The 24932-nt window shown below is 35.0% G+C and overlaps 1 protein-coding gene across 4 annotated transcripts in view; it reads left to right on the forward strand.

Annotated features, from left to right (window-relative positions):
* TTK (TTK protein kinase) overlaps nt 1-24932 on the forward strand; it is a 76017-nt gene that overhangs the window by 43355 nt on the left and 7730 nt on the right. For 3 of the 4 annotated variants that reach the window (XR_003910624.1, XM_029944236.1, XM_029944237.1), the window contains exons 5-17: nt 1361-1504; nt 2567-2681; nt 2844-2916; nt 3011-3102; nt 4480-4567; nt 5540-5660; nt 9532-9680; nt 13780-13916; nt 15505-15634; nt 18186-18278; nt 22892-23049; nt 23181-23332; nt 24760-24884. Coding sequence is in view for 3 of the 4 variants with exons in the window: in XM_029944236.1 (XP_029800096.1) it covers nt 1361-1504; nt 2567-2681; nt 2844-2916; nt 3011-3102; nt 4480-4567; nt 5540-5660; nt 9532-9680; nt 13780-13916; nt 15505-15634; nt 18186-18278; nt 22892-23049; nt 23181-23332; nt 24760-24884 (1577 nt within the window). In the remaining variant the exon portion in view is untranslated. The remainder of the gene's footprint in view (nt 1-1360; nt 1505-2566; nt 2682-2843; nt 2917-3010; nt 3103-4479; nt 4568-5539; nt 5661-9531; nt 9681-13779; nt 13917-15504; nt 15635-18185; nt 18279-22891; nt 23050-23180; nt 23333-24759; nt 24885-24932) is intronic. The other variant, XM_029944239.1, reaches the window with a different exon arrangement.

Consider the following 24932-nt stretch of genomic DNA (forward strand, 5'->3'; position numbering starts at 1 on the left):
TAGCTGTGAAATTAGGTGATTAACTAGTTGTTACTTAACCTTCTAATTTCTGTATAAGTCTAATTACATGAAATAGAAGTTGGGGTTCTGATTTTTTACTTTGCTTATCCATTTGGAGTGTCATTGTAACTACTGTATTGTAAATGATGGAAAATAATTGCATATGTTAAAAAAATAGTGTTATATTCTAAAAAAAAAAAAATAAATAAAGTTACAAAAAAAAAACCAAACACTAGGAAAGCAAGGGTCTTCCCAAGACTTCTGGAATAAGGTTCTGGGTGTGGGCGCTGTAGGCCACGAAAAGAGTATGGGTTGTAATGACGCTCATGGTCTGTTGTTCTCAATTTCAAATCCAGTGTAACTGTTTAAAAATTTATTGAAAGATTTTAGAAATAAAGCTGCAGGTTTAAATGGAAGAACACTTAAAAAAAAAAAGAAAGAAAGTGCTGCTATGAACATTGGGGTACATGTGCTCCTATGCATCAGCACTTCTGTATCCCTTGGGTAAATCCCTAGCAGTGCTATTGCTGGGTCATAGGGGAGTTCAACTGATAGTTTTTGTGGAACCTCCACACTGTTTTCCAGAGCGGCTGCACCAGTTTACATTCCCACCAACAGTGTAGGAGGGTGCCCGTCTCTCCATACCCTCTCCAGCATCTGTAGTCTCTTGATTTGTTCATTTTAGCCACTCTGACTGGTGTGAGGTGGTATCTCAGTGTGGTTTTGATTTGTGTTTCCCTGATAATGATGTTTCATGTGCCTGTAGGCCATCTGGATGTCCTCTTTGGAGAAGTGTCTGTTTATGTCTTCTGCCCATTTCTTCACTGGGTTATTTGTTTTTCAGGTGTGGAGTTTGGTGAGTTCCTTGTAGATTTTGGATACTAGCCCTTTATCTGATATGTCATTTGCAACTGTCTTTTCCCATTCTGTCAGTTGCCTGTTAGTTCTATTGATTGTTTCCTTTGCTGTGCAGAAGCTTTTTATCTTGATGAGGTCCCGAAAGTTCATTTTTGTTCTTGATTCCCTTGCCTTTGGGGATGTGTCGAGTAGGAAATTGCTGCAATTGAGGTCATGGAGGCTATTTCCTGCTTTCTCCTCTAGGGCTTTTATGGTTTCCTATCGCATTCAGGTCCTTCATTCATTTTGAGTTTTTTTTTTTGTTTTTTGTTTTTTTTTTAGTTTATTTTTTGTATGGTGTAAGAGAGTGGTCTAGTGTCATTTTTCTGCATGTTGCTGCCCAATCTTGGAATAAATATTTTTACCTAGGCCTTTTAAATTTTTTCCCTGGCTCTTGATGAATAAGTATTTGGGGAATGAAGATTGCTGCATTGAAATGACAAAATTTTTTTTACTTTGTTAGGTAATTTCAAAAAAAGTAAACAACTTCTTCATAAGGCTATAGAATGTGGAGCAGTACCACTGGAAATGTTGGAAATTGCCATTCGGAATTTAAACCTTCAAAAAAAGCAGCTGCTTTCAGAGGAGGAAAAGAAGAGTTTATCAGGTAAGTGTATTTTCTGTCGTAGGTTGTCCTGCAAAAAAGAGTTCAGGATAACATTTTAAATAAGAATCTAAGATGAAATTTCAGATGTAAAGGAGGTGTAGGGCTTTTAGAAGTACGAAAATCTTTATCAACCTTGTTGGGTTTTTTTTTTTGATCAAACTAATTGGTAACACATTAAAAAATTCAGTCTCAGTCTAAGTAAGAGAATAACTTTTTAGAAATAAGGAATGTACTGGGTGGTTCAGTCCGTTAAGTGTCCAACTTCGGTTCAGGTCGTGATCTCATGGTTTGTGGTTTGAGCCCCGCATCAGGTTCTGTGCTGACAGCCCAGAGCCTGGAGCTTGCTTCAGATTCTGTGTCTCCCTCCCTCTCTGCCCCTCCCCTGCTTATATTCTGTCTCTATATCAAAAATAAAACAAACAGAAATATAAAAAAATAAGGGATGTATCTTTATTCTGGGGAAACAATTATGTAATTTTGAAACTATTACAAGTATAGTTAGAGAATTATCTTCACATCTTGATGTCTGCATATACTTAAAAAAATTTTTTTTTAATTTTTATTTATTTTTGAGAGAGTATGAGCATGAGAAGAACAAAGAGAGATGGGAACACAGAATCTGAAGTAGACTCCATACTCTGAGCTCTCAACACAGAGCCCGACGTGGTGTTTGACTGAGCCACCCAGGCACCCCTTTGTGTCTGCATATCTTATTTGGGGACAAATGTTTCCTATGAATTATCTTTTTTTTTTTTTTTTTTTTTTTTTTTTGAGAGAAAGAGAGAGTAAGTGAGCACAAATGGAGGAGGGGCAGAGGGAGAGAGGGAGACACAATCTGAAGCAGGCTCCAGGCTTTGAGCTGTCAACACAGAGCCTGATACGGGGCTTGAACTCATGAACCATAAGATCATTACCTGAGCTGAAGTCAGACTCTTAACCAACTGAGCCATCTAGGCACCCCTAAATTACCTTTTCAAGTATTCATGTTTGTGAGATTATTTTCTTGTGTATTTCTTATGTCTTTACAAATTTAAATACAATTAAAATTTTTTTTTTCAACAGCATCTACAATATTAACTGCTCAAGAATCATTCACCAATTCACTTGGACATTTACAGAATAGGAACATCAGTTGTGATTCCAGAGGACAGACAACGAAAGCCAGGTTTTTGTACGGGTAAGGAAACTGAATCTGATTTTTAAGTGTTCATCATACATTTACATTATTTATACATCTACATCTGTATTTTAGTGTTAGAGTAAACACATTAGCATTTAATAGCTGCTCCTATGTTAATATTATTCTTTAAAAAATTGGGTGTATTTCCTTCCTGTATAGAGAAAACATGCCCCCACAAGATGCAGAAATAGGTCATCGAAATCCCTTGAAACAAACAAATAAAGCTAAACGGGTAAGTTATTTTTAATCTTCCCTGATTAAAGTAATAGTGGTGAGGTCTATGCTTCTTTTCTAGTTGGTTACTTAATCTTTCAAAACATTTCTAGTCGTGCCCATTTGGAAGAGTCCCAGTTAACCTTCTCAGTAGCCCAGATTACGGGAAGACAGATGATTCGGTTGTACCAAATTATACAAAAAGGTATGTTTGAATTTTAATTTGTTTTCATTAAAGATTAATTATAGAATGGTCACAAAGTCTTTTATTATATAATAGTAATTATGATTAAATATTTTTACTTAGTATGAAAGGTTAGGGACAAAGGAATGAGTGGGGAATATGACTTTATTTTGCTTTTCACTAATTAAAAGTTAAAGAACTGGGAGCACCTGGCTGGCTCAGGTGATGGAACCTGTGACTCTTGATCCACGGGTTGTGAGTTTGAGCCCCATGTGAGGTGTAGAGATTACTTAAAAGTAAATATCTTAAAAAAAAGGTTTAAGGAGTGATTAAGAAATTAGGGAACATGACGGAAAAAAATATTACATCAACATTAAGCATAAAAGATATATGCAGACGTCTTTGGGGTAAAAACTCCTAATATCTGGGTGTTCCTTATGGGTAGCTTCTCTGGTAAGAATCTGTTTCTCATCTGTGTGAAAATCTTAATAGTCGGGGTGGAAGGAGGTCTAGGAAGAATTTATTTGCTAGTGAGTGCAAGGAAAAGAACAGCTATCAGTGGGAAAGATGATTAATTCACTCATTTACTTCAGAGCCCAGGGCATCAGGAGGTGGGGCAGGGCAGGTAGAGATGAAATATTGTTCATCACATCCAGTGTGTTCTCCTTCCTTCAAGCTGGGTATTTATCCTCTGAAAAGAAGTGGGAATCTAGTATGCCAGCTTAGCTAAGGGAATTATTCTGGCCTATTCTTAACTCTAACCATTCTTGATAACCTTATTTCTATTAGAAAAGGCTCCTTGGATTCCAGAGAATCATTTTGCAAATAAACTTAAGAAATACAACAGGTTGTTATTATTTATTTTTAAAATGTTTGTTTATTTTTGAGAAAGAGAGCACACACATGTGCACAAGTGGGAGAGGGTGAGGGGCAGAGAGAGAGGGAGACAGAGAATCCCAAGCTGGCTCATGCTGTCCACACAAATTCAGCACAAATCCAGCCATTTTCTTGGTGCTTGCTATGATACACTGTATGCTATGCACTGTGGAAGCTCATGGAAAGGTTTATACCCTTGCGCTAGTTGCAGTCTGAAGTGTGGTTTCACCTACGTATTCCTGTCCCCTTCTTTACCACATTCATACTTAGCCCCACTGTTCCTTATTACATAATGTAGTAGGCAGTCACCTACCACTTATCTATGTCTTTCATCATTACCCAGCACCTAACTTGATTATATTTGTACTCTAATCATGTTATTTTTAAAAAGATTTTCAAGAGATTTTTCCAATTAAAAAGTGTACATATTGTTAAAAAGTCAACTTTAAAATGGAAGACATAACACATTGAAAAGATTAACTTAAATTAAGCATTAAAACTGTTTTGGTTTGTGGATAATAGACAGACCTCTGGATCAGAACGCCGAGATATGATTGTACCTGGATCTAAATCAAGTGGAAATGATTCCAGTGAATTGAGAAATTTAAAGGTATTTTAATTTTTAAATCTTTATATGGAGCAAGGTTTCCTGATCTAGGATCTATGGAGTTTTTCTGGGGAAGGGGTCCAACAGTGTTCCTGAAGCCCTAAGAGATATAAGACCACTAGTGGAAAGGGTACGGAAGTCATAAACTGTTCTTCCAAAGTTGAGGTAGAGAAAAGATCAATGATCTCCTGGGATAACTTTGACATAACAATTATGATTGTTTAAGGAGCTTATGTTTGAGGAGCTTAGTTGGCCTGGGTTTGGGAATAGCTGGGGTGCCATTCTTCCCAACTTCTGTTTCTTGTTTCTTGTGTTTAATCATATGATCCGACAGGGCATCTTACAAAACAATGAAAGTAAATTGTGATGTATCTTCATAAATGAAAGATGGTAAACAGTTTTAGTCTCATAATGGTCTTACTGAGTTCAACTGGTGGATTGAGTTCACAATGTGGGTCTTTTCAATTTTATATTTTTTGTAATTTCATCTCTTTCCTGGTCTATGTTTATTATTTTAACACACAGTTACTTTGGGAATAGTGCATGGTTGTTTTAAATGTTTACTTTTTGGATTTTAAAATAACTACTGTTTTAGATTTATACAAATCTGAATTTTCACTAAAGTTATTTTGGGGATAAAATATATTCATAGTAACAAAATAATGGGGCATGTCTTATGTTAGATTCAAATTTTTAACCTCTCTTTTTAAGTGAATATATTTTAGTAGTTGATTATGTCCATTGAAAGCACATTGGTCAAATTTATGGTTATGGCCAATTCCACTGCTCTAGTCAATAATTCAAGTAGTTAATCTTTCCTCAGAATTTGTGAGTCTACCTCTGATTATAGTAAATAATTTTCTTAGCAATCTTTTCACATAGAAGAGACTTCAGTATATTGAACACTAAGACAAATTAGTACTATTATTGTTTATGGAAGTTTATTATTTTTTATATCTTATTCTTTTCATGTAGTCTATTCAAAATACCCATTCCAAGGAACCTCTGATGTTGGATGAGAAGAGTTCTGAACTTATTACAGATTCAGTAACCTTGAAGAATAAAACTGAATCAAGTCTTCTAACAAAATTAGAAGGTAATAGAGACAAAATAGGGTTTTATTAATTAAGAATAGCACTCTGGTGCTTGTGAAAGTTGACCAGCCATCTAAAAATTGCAATATAAGACTATATGTTTATTTTGTATGCCAATTGAATTATGTAGATTGTATGAAAAGTACTGAATTCTGTAGCAATGGAAGTTTATTTGACTAAAAGTTGCATAAAAGAAAGAGTGTAGGGAAAGTACATTGGGGCTGAGTTAGGTTTCTCAGTTGGCTTGACAAATACTTTTCTGGAAAAAACAGAAGCTGTATCTATATGACAATTCTCTTTTCTCTTTTATCTGACATTTGATGTTCTACTATATGAGTGCCATGATAAATGTTCTAAGGGTATGTAAATGAATGAAACAGGGTCCCATGGAGATTGCCATCCTGTGTGGGAGTCAGACTGATAAATATAATGCTGTGTAGAATTTTAGAGGGTATCATGAGAAGCTTGTAAAACGCTATGAGAATTCAGAGGAAGGAGAAACGTTGACTCTTTGGTTTAGGGTAGATGCTTTATGGAGTAGAAGAAAGGTGAAGAACTATTTGGGTTTAAATAGGAAGGAATGGCAGTGATAGAGTATTTCAGATGGAGGAAATAATGAAAGCAAAAGAATATAAAACATTTTAGGAGCAAGAGACAGTCTATGCAGAAAACTATAACAGGTCATAAAGAAGTAGAAGATAAGACTAGGTAAAAGTGAACTTCACACATTTTTTTTTTGATAGATATCAGAGTACCATTAATGATTTTTGAACAAGATCACAAATTGGATGATCCTTGTCCAAACAAAGGTTACCAGATTGACTAATTTTTTTTTCTTTAATTGGACAGAGGAGGAAAACGGGGACATACTAGGCTGCTGAGACCCTTTGGTTTCCAAACTGGAACTTCCCTGGTGTTAGCCCTGAAAGTTCTATATAGCAGGATAGCCCTCAGTTTGCAGCAAACTGGGACTGTCATTCACCCTAGAATGGTCTATTTGGCATTATTTTGATTCAGAATAGATTCCTATCTCTAGTATTTAAAAGTTTCATAGCATCTATTATAAACTGGTATTATTGAAAAATCATCTTTATCGAATATGCTTGTTAATAGTACTAATCGTATACCTAACTTAATGTTTTTCAGTAAATACTTACTTACACAGTGCCAATACTTTATTATATAGTAAAACTTCCAATTACAAAGTCACCCAAATCGTGAGAGTACAGTCTATTGAAACATCATTCCATTCATACACATTTCTTTTGTTCAACTTGCAGATAGTGCTGGTTTTCTAGAATGGTTGTTCATTTGACCAGCAGGAATGTTGTTCTTGCTCCATATTAGTCTCAATTGTTTTATTGTTGGTTTTGAATTTTAGACATTTGGAAGTTGCTAAGTGATATCTCGTGGTTTTAATTTGTGCTTCTCTGATGGCTTATGTTGAACATCTTTTTCTATGTTTATTGGCCATTTGGATATCCTCTTGTGAAGTACTTCTTTGAAACTCTTGCCAGTTTTTCTGTTGGGTTTTCTTCCTATTTCTCATTAATTTCTAGGAGATATTTATATCATCTAGATACATATCCTTTTTTGGATATGTGTGTTACAAGTGATTTCTCCCATTATGTAGTGAAGACTTTATAGAAAAAAAAAATTCTTAATTATCATGTGTTTTAATTTATCAGTCTTTTCCTTTGTGGTGTTTCCTGTGTTTTTTTAACAAATCTATGCCTACTCAAGATTGTAATGATATTTCCATATATTTTAGATGATTTATCATTTTGTCTTTCACATTTGGATTTATTTTTCTAACTGAATTCGATATTTGTGTATGTGTAAGATGAAGTATCAAGATTCTATTGATTTTTTTCCCCGTGTGGATATCCAGTCGGTCCAGGATCATTTATTGAAAAGATCCTCTTATCCCTCACTGAATTATGTTTATTTATTTTTGAGAGAGAGACAGAGAGTGAGCAGGGGAGGGGCAGAGAGAGAGGGAACAGAATTCTGAGCAGGTTCCACACTGTCAGCACAGAGCCTGAGGTTGGGCGTGAACTGATGAACCATGAGATCATGACCTGAGCCAAAACCAAGAGTTGAATGCTTAACTGACTGAGCCACCACACACCCTTCCCTTAGTGAATTATAAATTAGTTGATCTGTATGTGATACCTGCTTTTGGATTCATCTCTGTTCCATAGTTCTTTGTGCCAATACTATCTTATTTACTGCAATAAATATATCAACTGTAAAATCTTCCAACTTCATTCATCTTTAAGGCTGTATCAGCTATTTGGGCCATATGGGTTCCCATGTAAATATTAGAATCTACCAGATTCTTTCTTTTTTAAAATGGGATGGGATTTTTTTTTTTTTTTTTTTTTTGCTGAGACCCTAATGTGACAAGTTGACATCTCAGCAGATCGGTTTTCTAATCCATTAACCTGGCATATCCCTTCATTCATTTAAGTAGTATTTAAGATGTTATAAAGAAGCTTTTGTGTTAAGAGATTTTTCTTCTCTTTTGCTAGAGTTATTGCTAGATATCTAACATTTTTGATACTGTGATGATGAATGGAATATTTTTAAAACATTTTTTCATCTACTTCATTGTTGCTGGTATATAAAAATACAGTTGGTTTTAGCTATTGATCTTTGATACAATGAGTTACCAAATTATGAAATAATTCTAATATTTTTCTGTGGATTCTTTCATGTTGTTTGAAAATAATATAACAGTTTTTTCCTTCTAATCCTTTTAATCTTCATTTTTTCTTTGTTGTATTGCATATAACACCATAGTGATGAATAGAAGGGATAATAGGTGGGCAATCTTACCTCATTACTTTTTTTAGAAGGAAGCTTTCCATATTTTATCCTTGCATAAGATAATTGCTGTCGATTTTTTATCTACTTTTCATTGAATATCAAAACAGTGAATTTTGCTTTATACCTAGATTACCATTATTTTTTGTGACTGTTGAATTCTGTCAAATGCTTTTTCTGTGTTTATTAAGTTGATCATGTATTTTTCTTCTCAGTTTGGCTATTATGGCAAATTAATTGATTTTCACATGTTTAGCAAACTTCGCATTTAAGAATAAACATAATTTAGTCATAATTCATTATCCCTTTTATCATTTTTAGGATTCTTGCTTGTATTATCATGGTGATAATGAATATTGATATTCATAGAAGAGTAAATATAGTGTTGAGGCTTTTTTGTTGGGAGACCATTAAGAAAATAAGTTATAGGCTAGTTTAAGGTAAATTTGTTAAAAAACTAAAGGTCTAGGGGTCCCTGGGTGGCTCAGTTGGTTAAGCATCTGACTTCAGCTCAGGTCATGATCTCATGGTCCATGAGTTTGAGCCCCACTTCGGGCTCTGTGCTGACAGCAGAGCCTGCAACCTGCTTTAGATTCTGCATCTCCCTCTCTCTCTCTGCCCCTCCCCTGCTCATGCTCTGTCTCTCTCTCAAAAATGAATAAACGTTAAAAAAATTTTTTAGTGCCAGAGGTCTATGAAAAGTGGTGAATTAGCTTCTCTTTGTTAGTAAGACCTTATGATATGTATGTGTTTTTGAATTTTTACTTATTTATTTGGTGTTTTCTGGTGAAGACCAGAAGTAGTTAAATTCAGAATGGTCTGTGATAAAGCTCTAGGTAGTAACTTAGGAACATGGCTGTGTTACACCTTAGTAAAATGACTTGCTAAAAGCCAATTGTCAGCAGCTGGCTTAATGTTTTTAGTTTCTCTCTTTGTTTTTAAGAGCAAAGTACTAATACAGTTTGTAACAGGTTTCGTATTTCAGATTTAATTTTATTATCAAATATTCTTTCCTTTTATGGATAACGACAAACGCAATTTCAGAAATTAAGGAACATCAAGAACCAAAGGTTCCAGAGAGTAACCAGAAACAATGGCAGTCTAAGAGAAAGTCAGAATGTATAAACCAGAATCCTGCTGTATCTTCCAGTCAGTGGCAGATGCCAGAAACAGCCCGGAAAGTTGATACAGAGGTAACTTTCTTTTCCTCTAAAGTGTAACATTGCCATTGTTTGTAATGTAGTGGTCATATTAAATTTTTTTCTTTTATTAAATCCTTATGGACCACTTTTAGTGGAATAGTTTACTTAAAGAGTGTTTCTTATTCACAAAACAATGATCACCAATAGTCATGGATTCAGTAAAAGTATATGTCAAGATGACGTCTTTTTTTATTTTCAGTGATGTTTCTAGATTTCTGGTGGACTGGTGCAAGGGTCAACAAGCCACAGCCTGTCAGTCATATCCAGTGTTCTGCCTGTCTATAAAATACGTTTTATTGGAACACAACCATGCCCATTTATTACTATCTATGGCTGCTTTTGAACTGTAACAGCAGAATTGAGTAGTTACAACAGAGACCACTGCCTTAAAAAGCCTCAGATGTTTATTATCTTGCCCTTTACAGAATACAATATGCTGATCCCTGAACCAGTGCAGTTCTGTAATTTCCTATTATCCCATGGATAAGATAGAAAAATATAGACTAGACAGTGTATGTGAATTTATAACGGGTTTGATGATCATTCCCAGTGGTCAGAGGTCATTTCAGAAGGAATATGGTAGGCTACTAGGGAGTCATACCTATAGAGAGCCCATGGCGATACTTTCCTATTTTTCAGTTATATTCTAACTCAGTGGTTCTCACATGTTTTGGTCTTGGGATCCTCTTTACGTTCTTCATTATCAAGACCCCTAAAGAGCTTTGTTTATGTAAGTTATATTTATCTGTATTTACTGTATTAGAAAATAAAACTGAGACATTTAAAAAATATTAACTTATTAAAATAACAATAATAAATTATCACATGTGAATATAGATATACTTTTATGAAAAAAGTATTTTTGTGTTTTCTTTTATTGAGGTATAATTGACATTTAACATCAATTTCAGGTGTACAGCCTAATGATTCAATAATTGTGTTGTGAAGTGATCACCATGATAAGTTCAATTAACATTTGTAGCCATACAGCTACACAATTATTTTTCTTATGGTGAAACTTCTAAGGTTTATTCTTAGCAATTTTCAAATATGCAAGTAGTATTAATTACAGCTACCATGCTACACATGCATCCACAGAACTTATTTTGTAACTGGAAATACCTTTGTATCTTTTTTTTTTTTAATGTTTATTTTTATTAGAGAGGGACAAGAAGGGGTAGAGAGAGAGGGAGACACAGAAACTAAAGCAGGCTCCAGGCTCTGAGCTGTCAGCACAGAGTCCAGCGTGGAGCTCAAACTCATGGGCTGTAAGATCGTGACCTGAGCCGAAGTTAGACTCTTAACTGACTGAGCCACCCTGGCACCCCACCTTTGTATCTTTTGACCCCCTTCGCCTGTTTCGTCCACCACTCATCCCCACCACTGTCAACCATTAATATGCCCTCTGTATCTATGAAGTCGTTTTTTTTGTTGTTGTTGTTCATTTGTTTGTTTTCGTTCATATATTAGTGATACTATGCAGTGTTTGTCTATCTCTGGCTTATTTCGTTTAATTTAATGCCATCAGCATCCATTCATATTGTCACAAATGGCAAGATTTCATTCTCTTTTATGGCTAATAATATTCCACTGTGTACTATATATATACACATACCATATTTTCTTTATCCATTCATCCGTCAGTGGACACTTAGGCTTTCCATGTCATGGCTATAGTAAATAATGCTGTAGTGAACATAGGATTGTTCACTTTATCTTTTTGAGTTGGTATTTTCATTTTGTTTGGATAAATACCCAGAAGTAGAACTGCCAGATAATATGATAGTTCAATTTTTATTTTTGAGGAACCTCTCTACTGTCTTCCATAGTGGCTGCACTGATTTACATTCCTACCAATTTTGTACAAGAATTCTCTTTACGCTACATCCTTGCCAACAGCTGTGTCGTGTTTGTCTTTTTGATTAACAGTCATTCTAACAGGTGTGAGGTGGGATCTCAATGTGGTTTTGATTTGTATTTCCATGATGATTAGTGATGTTGAACATCTTTTTCTCTACCTATTGACCATCTGTATGTCTTTGGAAAACTATGTCTGTATGTTTAAACATATTTACATATTCTGGCCAAATTTTAATTGGATTGTTTGCTTTTTTGCTATTGAATTGTAAGGGTTCATTATATATGTTGGGTAGTAACCCTTTATCAGATGTATGATTTGCATATATTTTCTCCCATTCATTAGTTTGACTTTTTATTTTGTCAATGATTTCCTTTGCTATACAGAAACTCTTTAGTTTGATATAGTCCCACTTATTTATTTTGCTTTTGTTGCCTTTGCTTTTGGTATCACATCCAAAAATATCCTTGCTAAGACTCATGTCAGGGAGCTTACTGCCTGTGTTTTCTTCTAGAACTTTTATGCCTTCAGTCCTATATTCAAGTGTTCAATCCATTTTGAGTTAATTTTTGTGTATGGTGCAGCAAGAAAGTGGTCTGGTTCCATTCTTCTGCTTGTTGTTTTCCAGTTTTCCCAACACCATGTATTGAAGAGACTTTATTTTATTAAAGATTTAACTAATGAAGTAAATAATAGATATTATATGGGAAGAATCCTGACAGGTTAAATCATGGATCATATGAAATAGCATCTTTCCTGTTCTTCTTTTTGAAACTTGAAAGTCAATAGCAGGGTGTAAAACCATTTATTTGTCATTAGGGAAATGCAAATCAAAACCACAATGAGATACCACTGCACGCCCACTAAGATGGCTATAGTTAAAAAGAGACAATAACAAATGTTGGTGAGAAAATAGATAAATTGAAACCCTCATACACTACAGGTAAGAATATAAAATGGTACAGTGACTTGGAAAATGGTATGGCACTTTCTCAGAGGGCTAAACATAGAGTTATCATATGATCTAGCAATTTTACTTGTAAGTATATACTCAAGAAAACTGAAAATCTGTATCCACATAGAACTTGTACATGCATGTTCCTGGCAGCATTATTCATAATTGCCAAAGTGGAAATAATCCCGAATATCCAACAACTGGTGAGTGAATAAACAAAATGTGGTACTCTAATTTTATTATTTCATTTTATTATTCAACAATGAAAAGTAATGAAGTACTAACAAATACTACAATATGGATGAACTTTAAAGACATGCTAAGTGAAAGAAATCTATCACAAAAGGCCACATGTTATGTGATGTCATTTATAAGAAATGTCCAGAATAGGCAAATCCATACAGAGGCAGAAACTAGATTAGTGGCTGCCAGAGACTGGAAGAGTGGACAACAGAGAGTGACCACTAATGGATATGGAGTTTCTTAGGATGATCAAAATGTTCTGTAATGAAATAGTGCTAATGATTGTGTACTCCTGTGAACATACTCAAATCCACTAGATAGCACACTTAGGAAAAGAAGAAAAAGAAACCAGGTGCTTCCTGAGGTCACTTCTTTAAGCAGCCCTCTCGCGTAGAGATTGTTTTTGTCTCACATCTTACTCACTGATAGCTAGAAACACCCTGTAGCTATGTCCAGATCATTTCTTCTCTTACAGAGCCCTGGCCTTTTGAGGCTTCTGCTTTTTGGATATACCATCCTGTTATCATCTCTGAACATCCTAGTGACTTCCCATCATTCCTCGAAGATATTTGGCTCTGGATCACTTTCATCTACTTCTAATTCATAATTTCTTCCTCTCTCATGACCATTTCCTTAATTTCACTTTAGCTATCCATTCCTATATCACATATACTGTGGTTTTATTGATTAAAGAAAGACAAGTTTTCAGAAGTAGAGAGTACTTACTTAGATTATAAAAGTTCAGTAATGGTTATAGTAGTCCTGATGGATATTAGATTGTGTTTTGTTAAACCATACCATGTGTCTTCCCTCTACTTGTAATCCTTCTGAGGAAAATACAAGGCTTTGGAACTTAGAGTAAAAGAGCTATACTAAAAAGTTATTGGAAGTCTAGAATACGTATGTTCACTTATTTTAGCACATTTCTGTATTTTATATTTTTATTTTTTCTTTTAGAAATTAAAATATTTGTAAAACTGTTGAACAGGTGTCTAAAAACTGTGAATCATGATTTTTTTTTTTTTTTGGTTTAGCAGAAACAAACCACTTTCGAGCAACCTGCCTTTTCAGTTTCAAAGCTGTCCCCACCAATATCAACACCTAAATGGATTGACCCAAAATCTATTTGTAAGACACCCAGTAGCGGTGCTTTGGATGACTACATGAGCTGGTAATTACTTTGGCATTCTAGTTTGGCACAGTGGAAATAACATGGGCTTTGGGCTTAAATAGATCTGGAGTTGAATCCTGCTCTGTTACTCTAAAGAGTTTTCAAATTTATATTATTTTTCTGAGCATCAGTTTTTTCACCAGTAAAAGAGGAGGGGAAAGTGGCTACAATGCATTTTTAAGGATTGTTTTAAAAGTCTCTATCATATTGTAATCTGTACCTACAATCCATAAATACTCTAAATATGTAAAACTTCTTGGTAATTATGCATCATCACATGGATATATTTCTATGAGAGAGGTTTTTAAAGGTTAACATTCTTAGACATGATAAAAAGTAGGTACATTTTATAGCAAAGGAGGGATTTTATTGGAATGTGATAGTTCCTGAAAGAAGTTGGTTGTATAGGTCACATAGTTCTGGGCGTCAGTGTTCAAAGGTAAGAAACTTGAGTGGATGGGAATGAGAGATCAGTGAAGAAATTGGATGGTCAGTGTGATTGACAGAAAACACAGGGATATTGCAAAAGCAAATTAATGACATTTCTTAGAAAGAAAATGGTATTGAAAAGAAAAAGGAATGTGGCACATCATTCAACTGGTAGCTATATTTTTAATGTCTTAAAGGAAACTTAAGTCCATGATGCCTTTTGTTTTAATTTTCATAATGTAATTTTTGATTCTAATTAGAACTGGCCTTAGAAGTTTTATAGCCTGGCCTCTTACCAATTTAATATAGTTTTGCTATTTATATATTACCTTATTTTATTGTATGTGTAATATTTTAATTTTTTTTAAGGTTTACTTAATTTATTTTGAGAGAGAGATAGCAGGGGAAAAGAGAGAAGGAAAGAGAGAGAATCCAAAGCAGGCTGTGTACCATCAGTGCAGAGCCCTATGCGGGGCTTGAACTCAAACTGAGAGATCATGACCTGAGCTGAAACCAAGAATCAAATGCTTAACTGCCTGTGCCACCTAGTCACCCCATATATGGAAAATTTTAAAGAATGGTTGCTAACTAGAATAGTGATGTAGTTGTTTTTTGTGAAGTTGGTTACATATTGTCAACAAATATTTGTAGAACCCCTTTGTATCAAGCACCATTCTAAGTGTTGAGAATGTGATAATGAATAAGATAAGCAAAGCACAAATGTGAAGAAACTCAACAGCTTTAATCTCAAAAGTCCAAACTCCTCTAACGGAGGATGGCTTTCAGTATTTCTGCACGCTGTTGTAGAGCATTATTGTTAAAAAAGCACTTGTAAGCCATAGGCTAACGTTTGCATTGGCTAAATTCTTCTAAAATAACCCTAATTTTATATTTTAAATGCCGTCTTATTAATTTTACTAGTAAGGATTTCTTGTCTGGGAACAAAAACATTACTTTCAGGAAGAATTCCTCCAAAATGAAATCTCTGGTGATAGTATATCTAGAATGAATAATTTAGCAATATTATGAAAACTGACTTGGATTTTGTTTGATGTAATACATTTAAGTTGATATGCATCTTGTAAAATCACACAAAAACAGAGTCAGAATCTTGTTTTAACAATTTTAATGTTTTAAGTTAAAACCACATCTTTCCTAGTTTTAGAACTCCAGTTGTAAAGAATGATTTTCCACCTGCTTGTCAGTTGTCAACACCTTATAGCCAACTTGCCTGTTTCCAGCAGCAACAGCAGCAGCAAATACCTGTTACTCCACTGCAAACTTTACAGGTTTGATAAGCTTTATTTATGATGGTATATGTTTAAGGTATGATCAAATCCAAAGATTATATTTTCATAGATCTAGTTGTCAGGAAAGGCCTTAAGAACTTGTCCATTCTTAGTCCTCGGAGGCAAAATTCTCTTCTAATATCTTCTTAAGGGTGCCTTGTGACGTTGAGAGGTTAGTTACTAAAGAAGCTAATGAAGTTGTTTTTCATGAACTAGGCCAGAAGATTCAGTTTGAATAGCTGGACAAAGTTTGTCTTGTAATTTAGGTAGCTTTTTATTCCATTTCACTATTTAAGCCTATTACTGTGCAGCCTCATTTCACTGGCTGATTAATATACAGGTAAGTTTTCAAGAATATCAAAAAGCAATAATGAGATGCTACTAAAATATAAAATAATTCTAAAAATAAGAGAAAAATTTTTTGCTGGTGAGGCAGTTGTATTGTCATCTGGAGAAAAAGTTCTCCTGATATCAATACAAAAATTAGTTTCGAATAATTATTTGAGCGGCCACTAAATACTGGTAGAACGCATGAACTTTGAAGGGAAACTTTCTGGCCATGAATCTTGGCCTCACTATTTACCAGCATGTGACCTTTTGTAAGTTACTTAAATTTTCTGTGTCCATTTCATCATCTATAAAATGGGGATAATAAAGATACCTACCCTAGAGGGTAATTGTGAAGATGATATTAGTTAACATATAAGGAGCTTTTACAGCAGAGCCTGCTACTTAGTAAATAAAAGAAAGCAATTGTTATTTAAATACAACAGCGAAAAACAAACACACACAGGTAATTATCTATTACAAATTGAGAGATTAAAAAAATTAGCTAACAGAAAGTAGAACAATGGTCATCAGTGTCTAGAGGGAGGAATGGAGAGTTACTGTTTAATGGGAGAGGTTTGATATGAGATGATGGTAATGTTTACACAACAGTGTGAACATACTTATATACTTAAAGCTGGTTAAAATGCAAATTTTTGTTATATATTTCACAATTAATAAAGAACAAAAAAGCTGATAATAGATTATGCTATGGAAAGAGAAATGGTATTTTGAGGACTGAAGCAGAATAATAAATTACTAAGGAGAAAAAGATGATCAGGTTTGTCCATACATTGATCCAAAACATTTATTGAGCTCTTGCCCATGTCAGACCCTGTTTGAGTTGATACCTATAAGTCAAGTCATGACCAAGTGAATGGGCCAGGAGCCTTCTAGGAAAGGCCAGTGTCAGGAGGAAACTGAAAAGAGTCCAGGAAGAGATGAGGTGATCCTTAGAGTTCTACTGGGCCCTTTAAATTTTACCCCAAGATGGGTAAGAAGCTATGTAACAGGGTAGAGCAGGAAAGTGAAATGATCTTATTTGCATTTTGAAAAAGTTACTCTGGCCACAGTGAGGAGGATGGAATAAGGGGGATGTGGAATGTCCTGTGTAGGAAACTGAACCTCTCGTTAGTATTGAGTCAGAAATAAGTCAGAATTACTTACTCTAACAACTGTCAGCAGTTAGAGGGCAAAGACGTTGAACTGCTTTCTTCACTCAGAAATTTTCAGATTGAGAAGATGCTCCGAAAGGAAGAGGGGTGGGAGTAGGTAGTGAAAAACCTTGTTGAAATTATACCTGAATGAAAAATAACAGGTACATATTTCAAAGCTAATACTTTCTTACAGAAAACACATTTCATGACTCAACAGTGTTTTTTAACCCTTGGGGTTAAAAGGTAAAGAGACTACATGAGAGCTCTGCCATTTGGGATTTAAGGCAGGACTTGATTAAATGGAGGTTTCTGTAGACAGACCTTGTTTCAACTTAGTAAGTCCGTTAATCAGGGGCTCTTTGTGTCTTCACCTTCCTCGCCAACTTGGAATGAGTCCTCTGCTTGCACTCCCCTCTGTGCAAAGCATTTATAGGTCCACTGAGAGCTGTGGCATAAGGGAAGGGAATGGGGCCTGTTGCAGTAGTACATCAGCTCCACATTTGCTGAGGCGGATGCTGAAGTTCAAACTAACTTGTTGAACATCATTCAGGAAAAAGGGGGCTTTGCTGAAATCTACATTTGTCTGATGGATTCTGGAGCCCTTAACGCTTTAGCTAGCACACTGCTTCCCTTATAATGTAGTGCTAAATGAGGGGAAACATATAGACATAATTTACGTATGTATGAAAGTAAAGAGGAATATATATAAGAAAAAAGAATCAGGTGAAAAGTAATAGTGAGTTTGTATATTGATGTTCTTCTCCCTAAATCTCCTATTTATTTGTTACGTAAAGGTGAACATTGTATGTCAACTATACTTAAATTAAAAAAAAAATTAAGTAGAGGCAAGTTAAAGGAGGGAGACCTTGGAGTTTATTTATAGATTAATAAGTTATTTCTTTGACTAAAATGTGTAAACCTTCTCTTTAAAATATTGTAACTAATATCTAATTACTTGAAATTTAACATAATTTCAAAATTGGAAGTATTTCCCTGTTCTAAATGCAGGCTAATTTCTCAGGCATATTCTTTGTACCTTTGAATGTTTACATATTTTAATTATTTAGATTTCAGCATCCTCTTCAACAAATGAATGCATTTCAGTTAAAGGAAGAATTTATTCCATATTGAAGCAGATAGGAAGTGGAGGCTCAAGTAAGGTAAGTATCTTAAATATTTAAGAAAGAAAAATATTTTAAACTTTCCTTTCCTTGTCTTTTTACCTTTTGGGGCTTTTTTTCATAACACTAGGGGCCCATATTGCTTTTGAGCCAAAAAAATCCTTCTTGTCCCCTGCTCCCATTCCCACTCTCCAACAAATGACATATCTTTAGACCTATCTCCAAATTCCAATACTCTACTCTTCCCTCCAACGTGCCTCCAAATTTCTTCTCGAAATGACAGTAACATGGATTTGGAGGTGGCAAATGAAGCTACATGTTGTCGTAAAAGAATCTTTCTAAACATCAGTTAGGGTATGTTGTAAATAATATTTTAGGATGATTCAGCAAAACATATGACTAGTATTTTGAGGTTTTTGAGTTTTTCATTTCAAAAAGAGTTTAGTAATCTGAGTTTCTGGAATTAGACTAGATCATTTTTTACATGTATTTGAATTCTAAATTTACATGGTTCTACTTCTCTGGGTGGAAGGCTGTCTAAACTTACCATCTTTAGTTCTTCTAATTCTGTTCTCTTAAATCCACTTCAGTCAGATTTTTACCTTCATCACTTACCAAAACAATTGTTATCAAGGTCACCAGTGATCTCCATGGTTTTACTAAATCGAATTCTTTCCTTTAATTTGGGTTACTTAGCAGTTGGGAGAGTTTGGGAGAGCTGTTCTTTTCTTGTTGAAACTTTTTTTGTTTTAATTCCCACTTGGCCTCCCTCCGTTTTCCTCTTCTCCAATCGGCCATTCCTTTTCAGTCTTCATGTTCGGGATCTTAATGGTGCAATGCCCCAGGACTTAGTACTTGCCCTCTTTTCTTCTTTCTAAATTCACTTCACTCCTTTGGTGTTGTTCTGACTCATGGTTTTAGATACCATGTATATACTGACAGTTCTTAAACATCTTTCTAGTTTAGACCTCTCACTTGAATTCCAGACTTATATATCCAATCTGACCTCTCAGTATCTCTTCTTGGGTGTCTACTAGATATTTAAAACTTATATGTCCCAAACATAATTCTAGCTCTATACTCTCCCAGTTCAGTTAATGGCAACTTTATTTTTCCATTAACTAGGCCAAAAACCCTGGAATCATTGACTTCACTTTTTCTCACACATACCCCCAGCCTATCATCAAATCTTGTTGGTTCTACCTCAGAGTATATCCAGCATCTGACTATTTCTCACCACCTCTACTATTACCACTTTGGTGAAAGCAACTGCCATCTTTTCACCTGGATTATTATAATAGCCATATACCTAGTTTCATTGATTTAATCCTTGCTTTCCTGGTGTATTTTAACAAAAGAGTCACTTTTCCTCTAGATATCCTCATTTCTTTGTTCAAATATCTTCTCAATCAGGTCTTCCTTGGCCACACTTCTTAATACCACAACTCTTGGGGCACCCGTGTGGCTCAGTCGGTTGAGCATCTGGCTTCGGCTCAGGTCATGATCTTACGGTTTGTGGGTTCGGGTCTGTACTGTGCTGACAGCTCAGAGCCTGGAGCCTGCTTCAGAGTCTGTGTCTCCCTCTCTCCCATTTTCCTCTGTCTCAACAATAAATAAATGTAAAAAAAAAAATACCACAACTCTTAACCTTCCAGTCACCAGTGAGCTCCATTTCCTTCTTTATTTTTTCTCTGTAGCCTATCTTCTGCTGTGCTCTGTAATTTACTTACTTGGTTTGTTGTTTGTGTCTTCTTGCACTTGAATGTACTTCCATCAAGATAGGGATGTTTGTCTGATTTGCTCAGCAGTGTTTGCTCCATTATCTGGAGTACTGCCTAGAACGTCACACAGTGAAGTTATTTGTTGAATGAATCAATGAATGTCCCTCAGCTGTTTTGCTGTTATAAGTTGTTAAGGATGATCTATGAAGTGCAGCCTAATGGGTTTAAGTTTTACTGTACTTTCTAAGCCAGCTAACAGTAACTAGATTTGTTTAAGACGATCTTGTTAACTTATTATAAATAAAGGGTGTACATTACTCTGAGTAGCAATTGTTCAGTAATACTCATTTCTTTTTTATACACATTTTCTTCTTTCCATTGCCTCAAATTTCAGGCATGAGAATAAAGAGAGAATACAATTAATTCTTATCAATATATTTGAATTACCGGATTTAGTTGCTTTAATAGAAATTCTTTTGTTAATCTTTATTATTATTACTTTAGCTCTATTTGAACAGTGTTGAGGTGAGATACTTACTTAGTGGCATGTTTTCAGATGATGGTAAGATAATTTTGATGGTGTTTTAAACATTTTTTCCTTGGAGCATGATGAAGATCTTAGCTTAAGTCAAGGCCAGATGATAAAGCCATGACTGGCCCCCCCCGCTTTTTTTTTTAACATTTATTTATTTTTGAAAGCCAGAGAGAGACCGAGCACAAGTGGGGGAAGGGCAGAGGGAGAATGAAACACAGAATCCGAAGCAGGCTCCAGGCTCTGAGCTGTCAGCATAGAGCTTGAAGCGGAACTCAAATTCACGAACCATGAGATCACAACTGAGCCTGTATTTTTTTTTTAGTGTGATTATGTTATCATTATTTAATTAAATTATTATGGTGGAATTGACAAAGTCAGTGTACTCAAGGAAAGGGGGTAACATGCTTTGTGAGACCCATTTTTGCTCTCTTTATTCTAGAGTTTAGGCAGTGGCCAACTTAGACTGTATTAAGAGCATTTAGAAAGGTCATGGGGGCCAATAGGAAGGGTCATGACACTAGCCTGTCTAGTTCTTTCATCAACTTCCCATGAAACTGAAAATCATAACTAATAACCACTATCTCTAGGAGATGGAAGCAAAGACTATCTGATCATCAGTTATTACAAGAGTTCTGCCAGAGGAGGGGCAGTAGGGGAGTAGAAGCACATACATGCAACAAGTTGATTGAAAAGTTTTCGTTTCCTTTAAAACTTTGAGATCTTATATGGTTTTAATATCCTGCAAATCTTTTTTTCTGATATACCTGACAACTTTAATAGGTCTACTTTATTCTGTCCTAATTGTCCTTAATGATAATAGCTACATTCCAGACACTTTGTCTTGAACATCCTCCCAACCCTGTGTGGCAGGTGCTAACAACATTCAGTTCTATTAAGAGTAGTAGATACTCTCAATTCTCCAAGGTTTGTAAGGCTGTTTACCATATACAAAGTGGCTTTATACTGTTTTAAAATTCCTTTTATCTTCCTTTGCCCTTTTCTGCGGTCTCTTGGCCTATCACTGTTTTAATGCCCCTCCCTGTCTAATTTGCTGTGTGTGCAAATAAAACCAGGAATACTTTGTTAGTTTTATATTTAAAATTTTAAAGTAACTAAACTATACCTGATAGTCTGATAGACTGTCTTTATTAGTGCAATTGCAAATGCATGAAACTCATATACACATTGGTTTTTTTCTAATCCTTACTCTAACCTGGTCAAGGTTAAATGGTTTTTAAATAAATGATATTTTACTTCAGTGTGTCAAAAGAGATAAATGAAAATAATTTTTCTTGCTGATACTGGCATTTGTATTTGTATACTTGCATTTTAGAAGCTTCTTCCCTGTTGCATGTTTTCTGAAAGTTGGACACACTAACAGTGTTTTCTACTTTTCAAAATGTATTATTTGCCCTATTGCTTAGAAGTTGATTATTCTTATAGCCAGAGCAGTTTGACCCATAACTGACAGTGGGCTTATAGAAACATCTTGTTCCTGTCAACTTGACTTTGAAAATTGGACCTAATCTGGGGTGCTTAGGTGGCTCAGTCGGTTAAGCTACCAACTCTTGATTTCAGCTCAGGTCTTGATCTCATGGTTGTGAGTTCAAGCCCTGCGTTGTGCTTTGAACTGAGCAGGAAGCCTACTTAAAGGAAAAAAAAAATCAGAAATATTGATCTACTCTACTTTTTACAACTGAATACACAAATACCTTACAATTATTACATATTTTAAAATACTCTAACACATGAATGAAATGCCAATTCCAGACACAATGGGAAAAACACCATCTCTGAAATGAATTGACTCTTTATGAAAGGCCTTAGTAGGTCTTAACATTTTTATTTATTTATTTATTTATTTTTGAAAGAGAGAGAGCACATATGTACATGAGTACCAGCAGAGAAGGGGGCAGCAGTGAGTTGAGAAAGAGAATATTAAGCAGGCTTCACATTCCATGCCAGGCTCTATCCCATGACCCTGGGCTCATGACCTGAACCAAAACCAAGAGTCAGACACTCAACCATTTGAGCCACTCAGGTGCCCCAATAAACATTTTCCCCCATATTTTTTCTTTAGGTATTTCTTTGGCTAAGACAATCCAATAGTGTTATGAATATATATGAAATTGAAATTATCTTATATGGTGATATAAAAACATTTTATGTTTATTTATGCTTTTGTGTTATTGAATGAATGCCCATTGTCATAGGTAGCTGAGAATGGTCTGTTAACTCTCCTAACATATTTTTTCCCTTCAGTACTCAAAATAAGCCCAGACACGTTTAATTATTCATAGAAGTGTTCTTCAACCTAAAATTCTAATAAATTTAGAAGTATTGTGATAGTGTAAAAGTAGTGCATTCTAAACTTTTTCCTTTGTTCTACTACATAGGTATTCCAGGTATTGAGTGAAAAGAAACAGATACATGCTATAAAGTACGTGAATTTAGAAGAAGCAGATAATCAAACAATTGATAGTTATCGGAATGAAATTGCTTATTTGAATAAACTACAACAACACAGTGATAAGATCATCCGACTTTATGATTAGTAAGGACTTTTTTTAATTTAAAAAGAAAACTATATTTGCTATAATTCTTTAGTAAATCTTAACCGTGTAAACTAACCATGTATTGTTGGTTTTTGTTTTGTTTTGTTTTTGTTTTTATTTTTAATGGCAGTGAAATCACGGACCAGTATATTTACATGGTAATGGAATGTGGAAATATAGATCTTAATAGTTGGCTCAAAAAGAAAAAATCCATCAATCCATGGGAACGTAAAAGTTACTGGAAAAACATGTTGGAGGCAGTTTACACAATTCATCAACATGGTATTTTAAAACTCGTTATAGGGGCGCCTGGGTGACTCATTTGGTTAAGTGTCTGACTTCAGCTCAGGTCATGATCTCGCAGTTCTTGGGTTCAAGCCCCTCATCAGGCTCTATGCTGACAGCTAGCTCGGAGCCTAGAGCCTGTCTTCGGATTCTGTCTCCCTCTCTCTCTGACCCTCCCCTGCTCACGCTGTCTCTCTCTCTCTCAAAAATAAATAAAACATTAAAAAAATTTTTTTAACTCGTTATATGTTCAGTTACAATAATCACTAATAGTGTCAACTTATAGTTTTTAAGCATTTGTTATTGGCACCTCTAGACTAGATAAACTAAATATTTGGACACTTACTTAAAGATGAAGGTACAAAAAATATTTCTTTAAAACACTGTTAAACAAAGGTTATAGTGTATGAACCCATGTCCCCACAGCCATAATGGATCCATACTGCAAAATATATCCATGTCTTTTTTAGTATTAACATAGTCCATTATTCTGGGTCTCCAAATAGTTCGGTTATAGCAGATCTGAGACTTTGGGGTTTAGGTATCCCAAATATCTGAGATGGTTATTTCACCTATTCTAATAGTCATTTTGTATTGTGTCCCTTGTTTGGGAGTTGGTTTTATTCTTTTATAATTGTTAGCCCTAGTTTGTTTTTTTTTTCCCTTACTTAACTGGACCTTTTTAAAAAATAATTGCTAACCTGGATTAGTTGTAATTTTTCCCCTCCTGTCTCTATAAGTTAAAAGATAATTCACTAGTGATTAAGATCAGGGCTGTAGGGACAGAGGTGTCAGGAGCATTAGAGTCTTCCCTCTGACAATATAATTTATGATGTTATCTAGTGGGTGATGAATCCACTGCACAATGGTGCAGATCATAAAGTCTGAAGCCAGAGTGCCTGGGTCAAGTCACGGCCCTGTCCCTTAGGTTGTATGACCTTAAACAAAGTACTTAATTTCTGTGCCCTATTTTTTTCACTTAAAAGGATAATAATAGTATAGTAATTACCCTAGTGCTGGTGTGAGAATTAACTGATTCAGTATAAGCAGCAAACTTAGAATAGTGCCTGGCACTTTGCAGGTGCTATATCTTTTTAGAAAATATTAAAAATGAGGGGTGCCTGAGTGGCTCAGTTGATTAAGTGTTAGGCTCAGATCATGATCTCACGGTTGGTTGAGATTGAGCCTCGCATGAGGTTCTGGGCTGATATCATGGAGCCTGCTTGGGATTCTCTCTCTGCCCTACCCCCACTCATATGTTCTCTTCTCTCTCTCTCTCTCAAGATAAATAAACATACATGGAAAAATTTTATACATGAGCATTTAATTTGATTGACCAAAGGAATCAACTCTGTTAGGAGATAGTGAAATTTCCCTTATAATGTTTTACATTGTCTAATATTACAACTAATTTTATTTTGAAGGCATTGTTCACAGTGATTTGAAACCTGCTAACTTTCTGATAGTTGATGGAATGCTAAAACTAATTGATTTTGGGATTGCAAATCAAATGCAACCAGATACAACAAGTATTGTTAAAGACTCTCAGGTAAGACTTAACAAATGGTTGGTTACCACACACTGTGGTTCAGTTCCA

This window comes from Suricata suricatta, chromosome 7, assembly GCF_006229205.1.
Source record: "Suricata suricatta isolate VVHF042 chromosome 7, meerkat_22Aug2017_6uvM2_HiC, whole genome shotgun sequence".
Lineage (NCBI taxonomy): Eukaryota > Metazoa > Chordata > Mammalia > Carnivora > Herpestidae > Suricata > Suricata suricatta.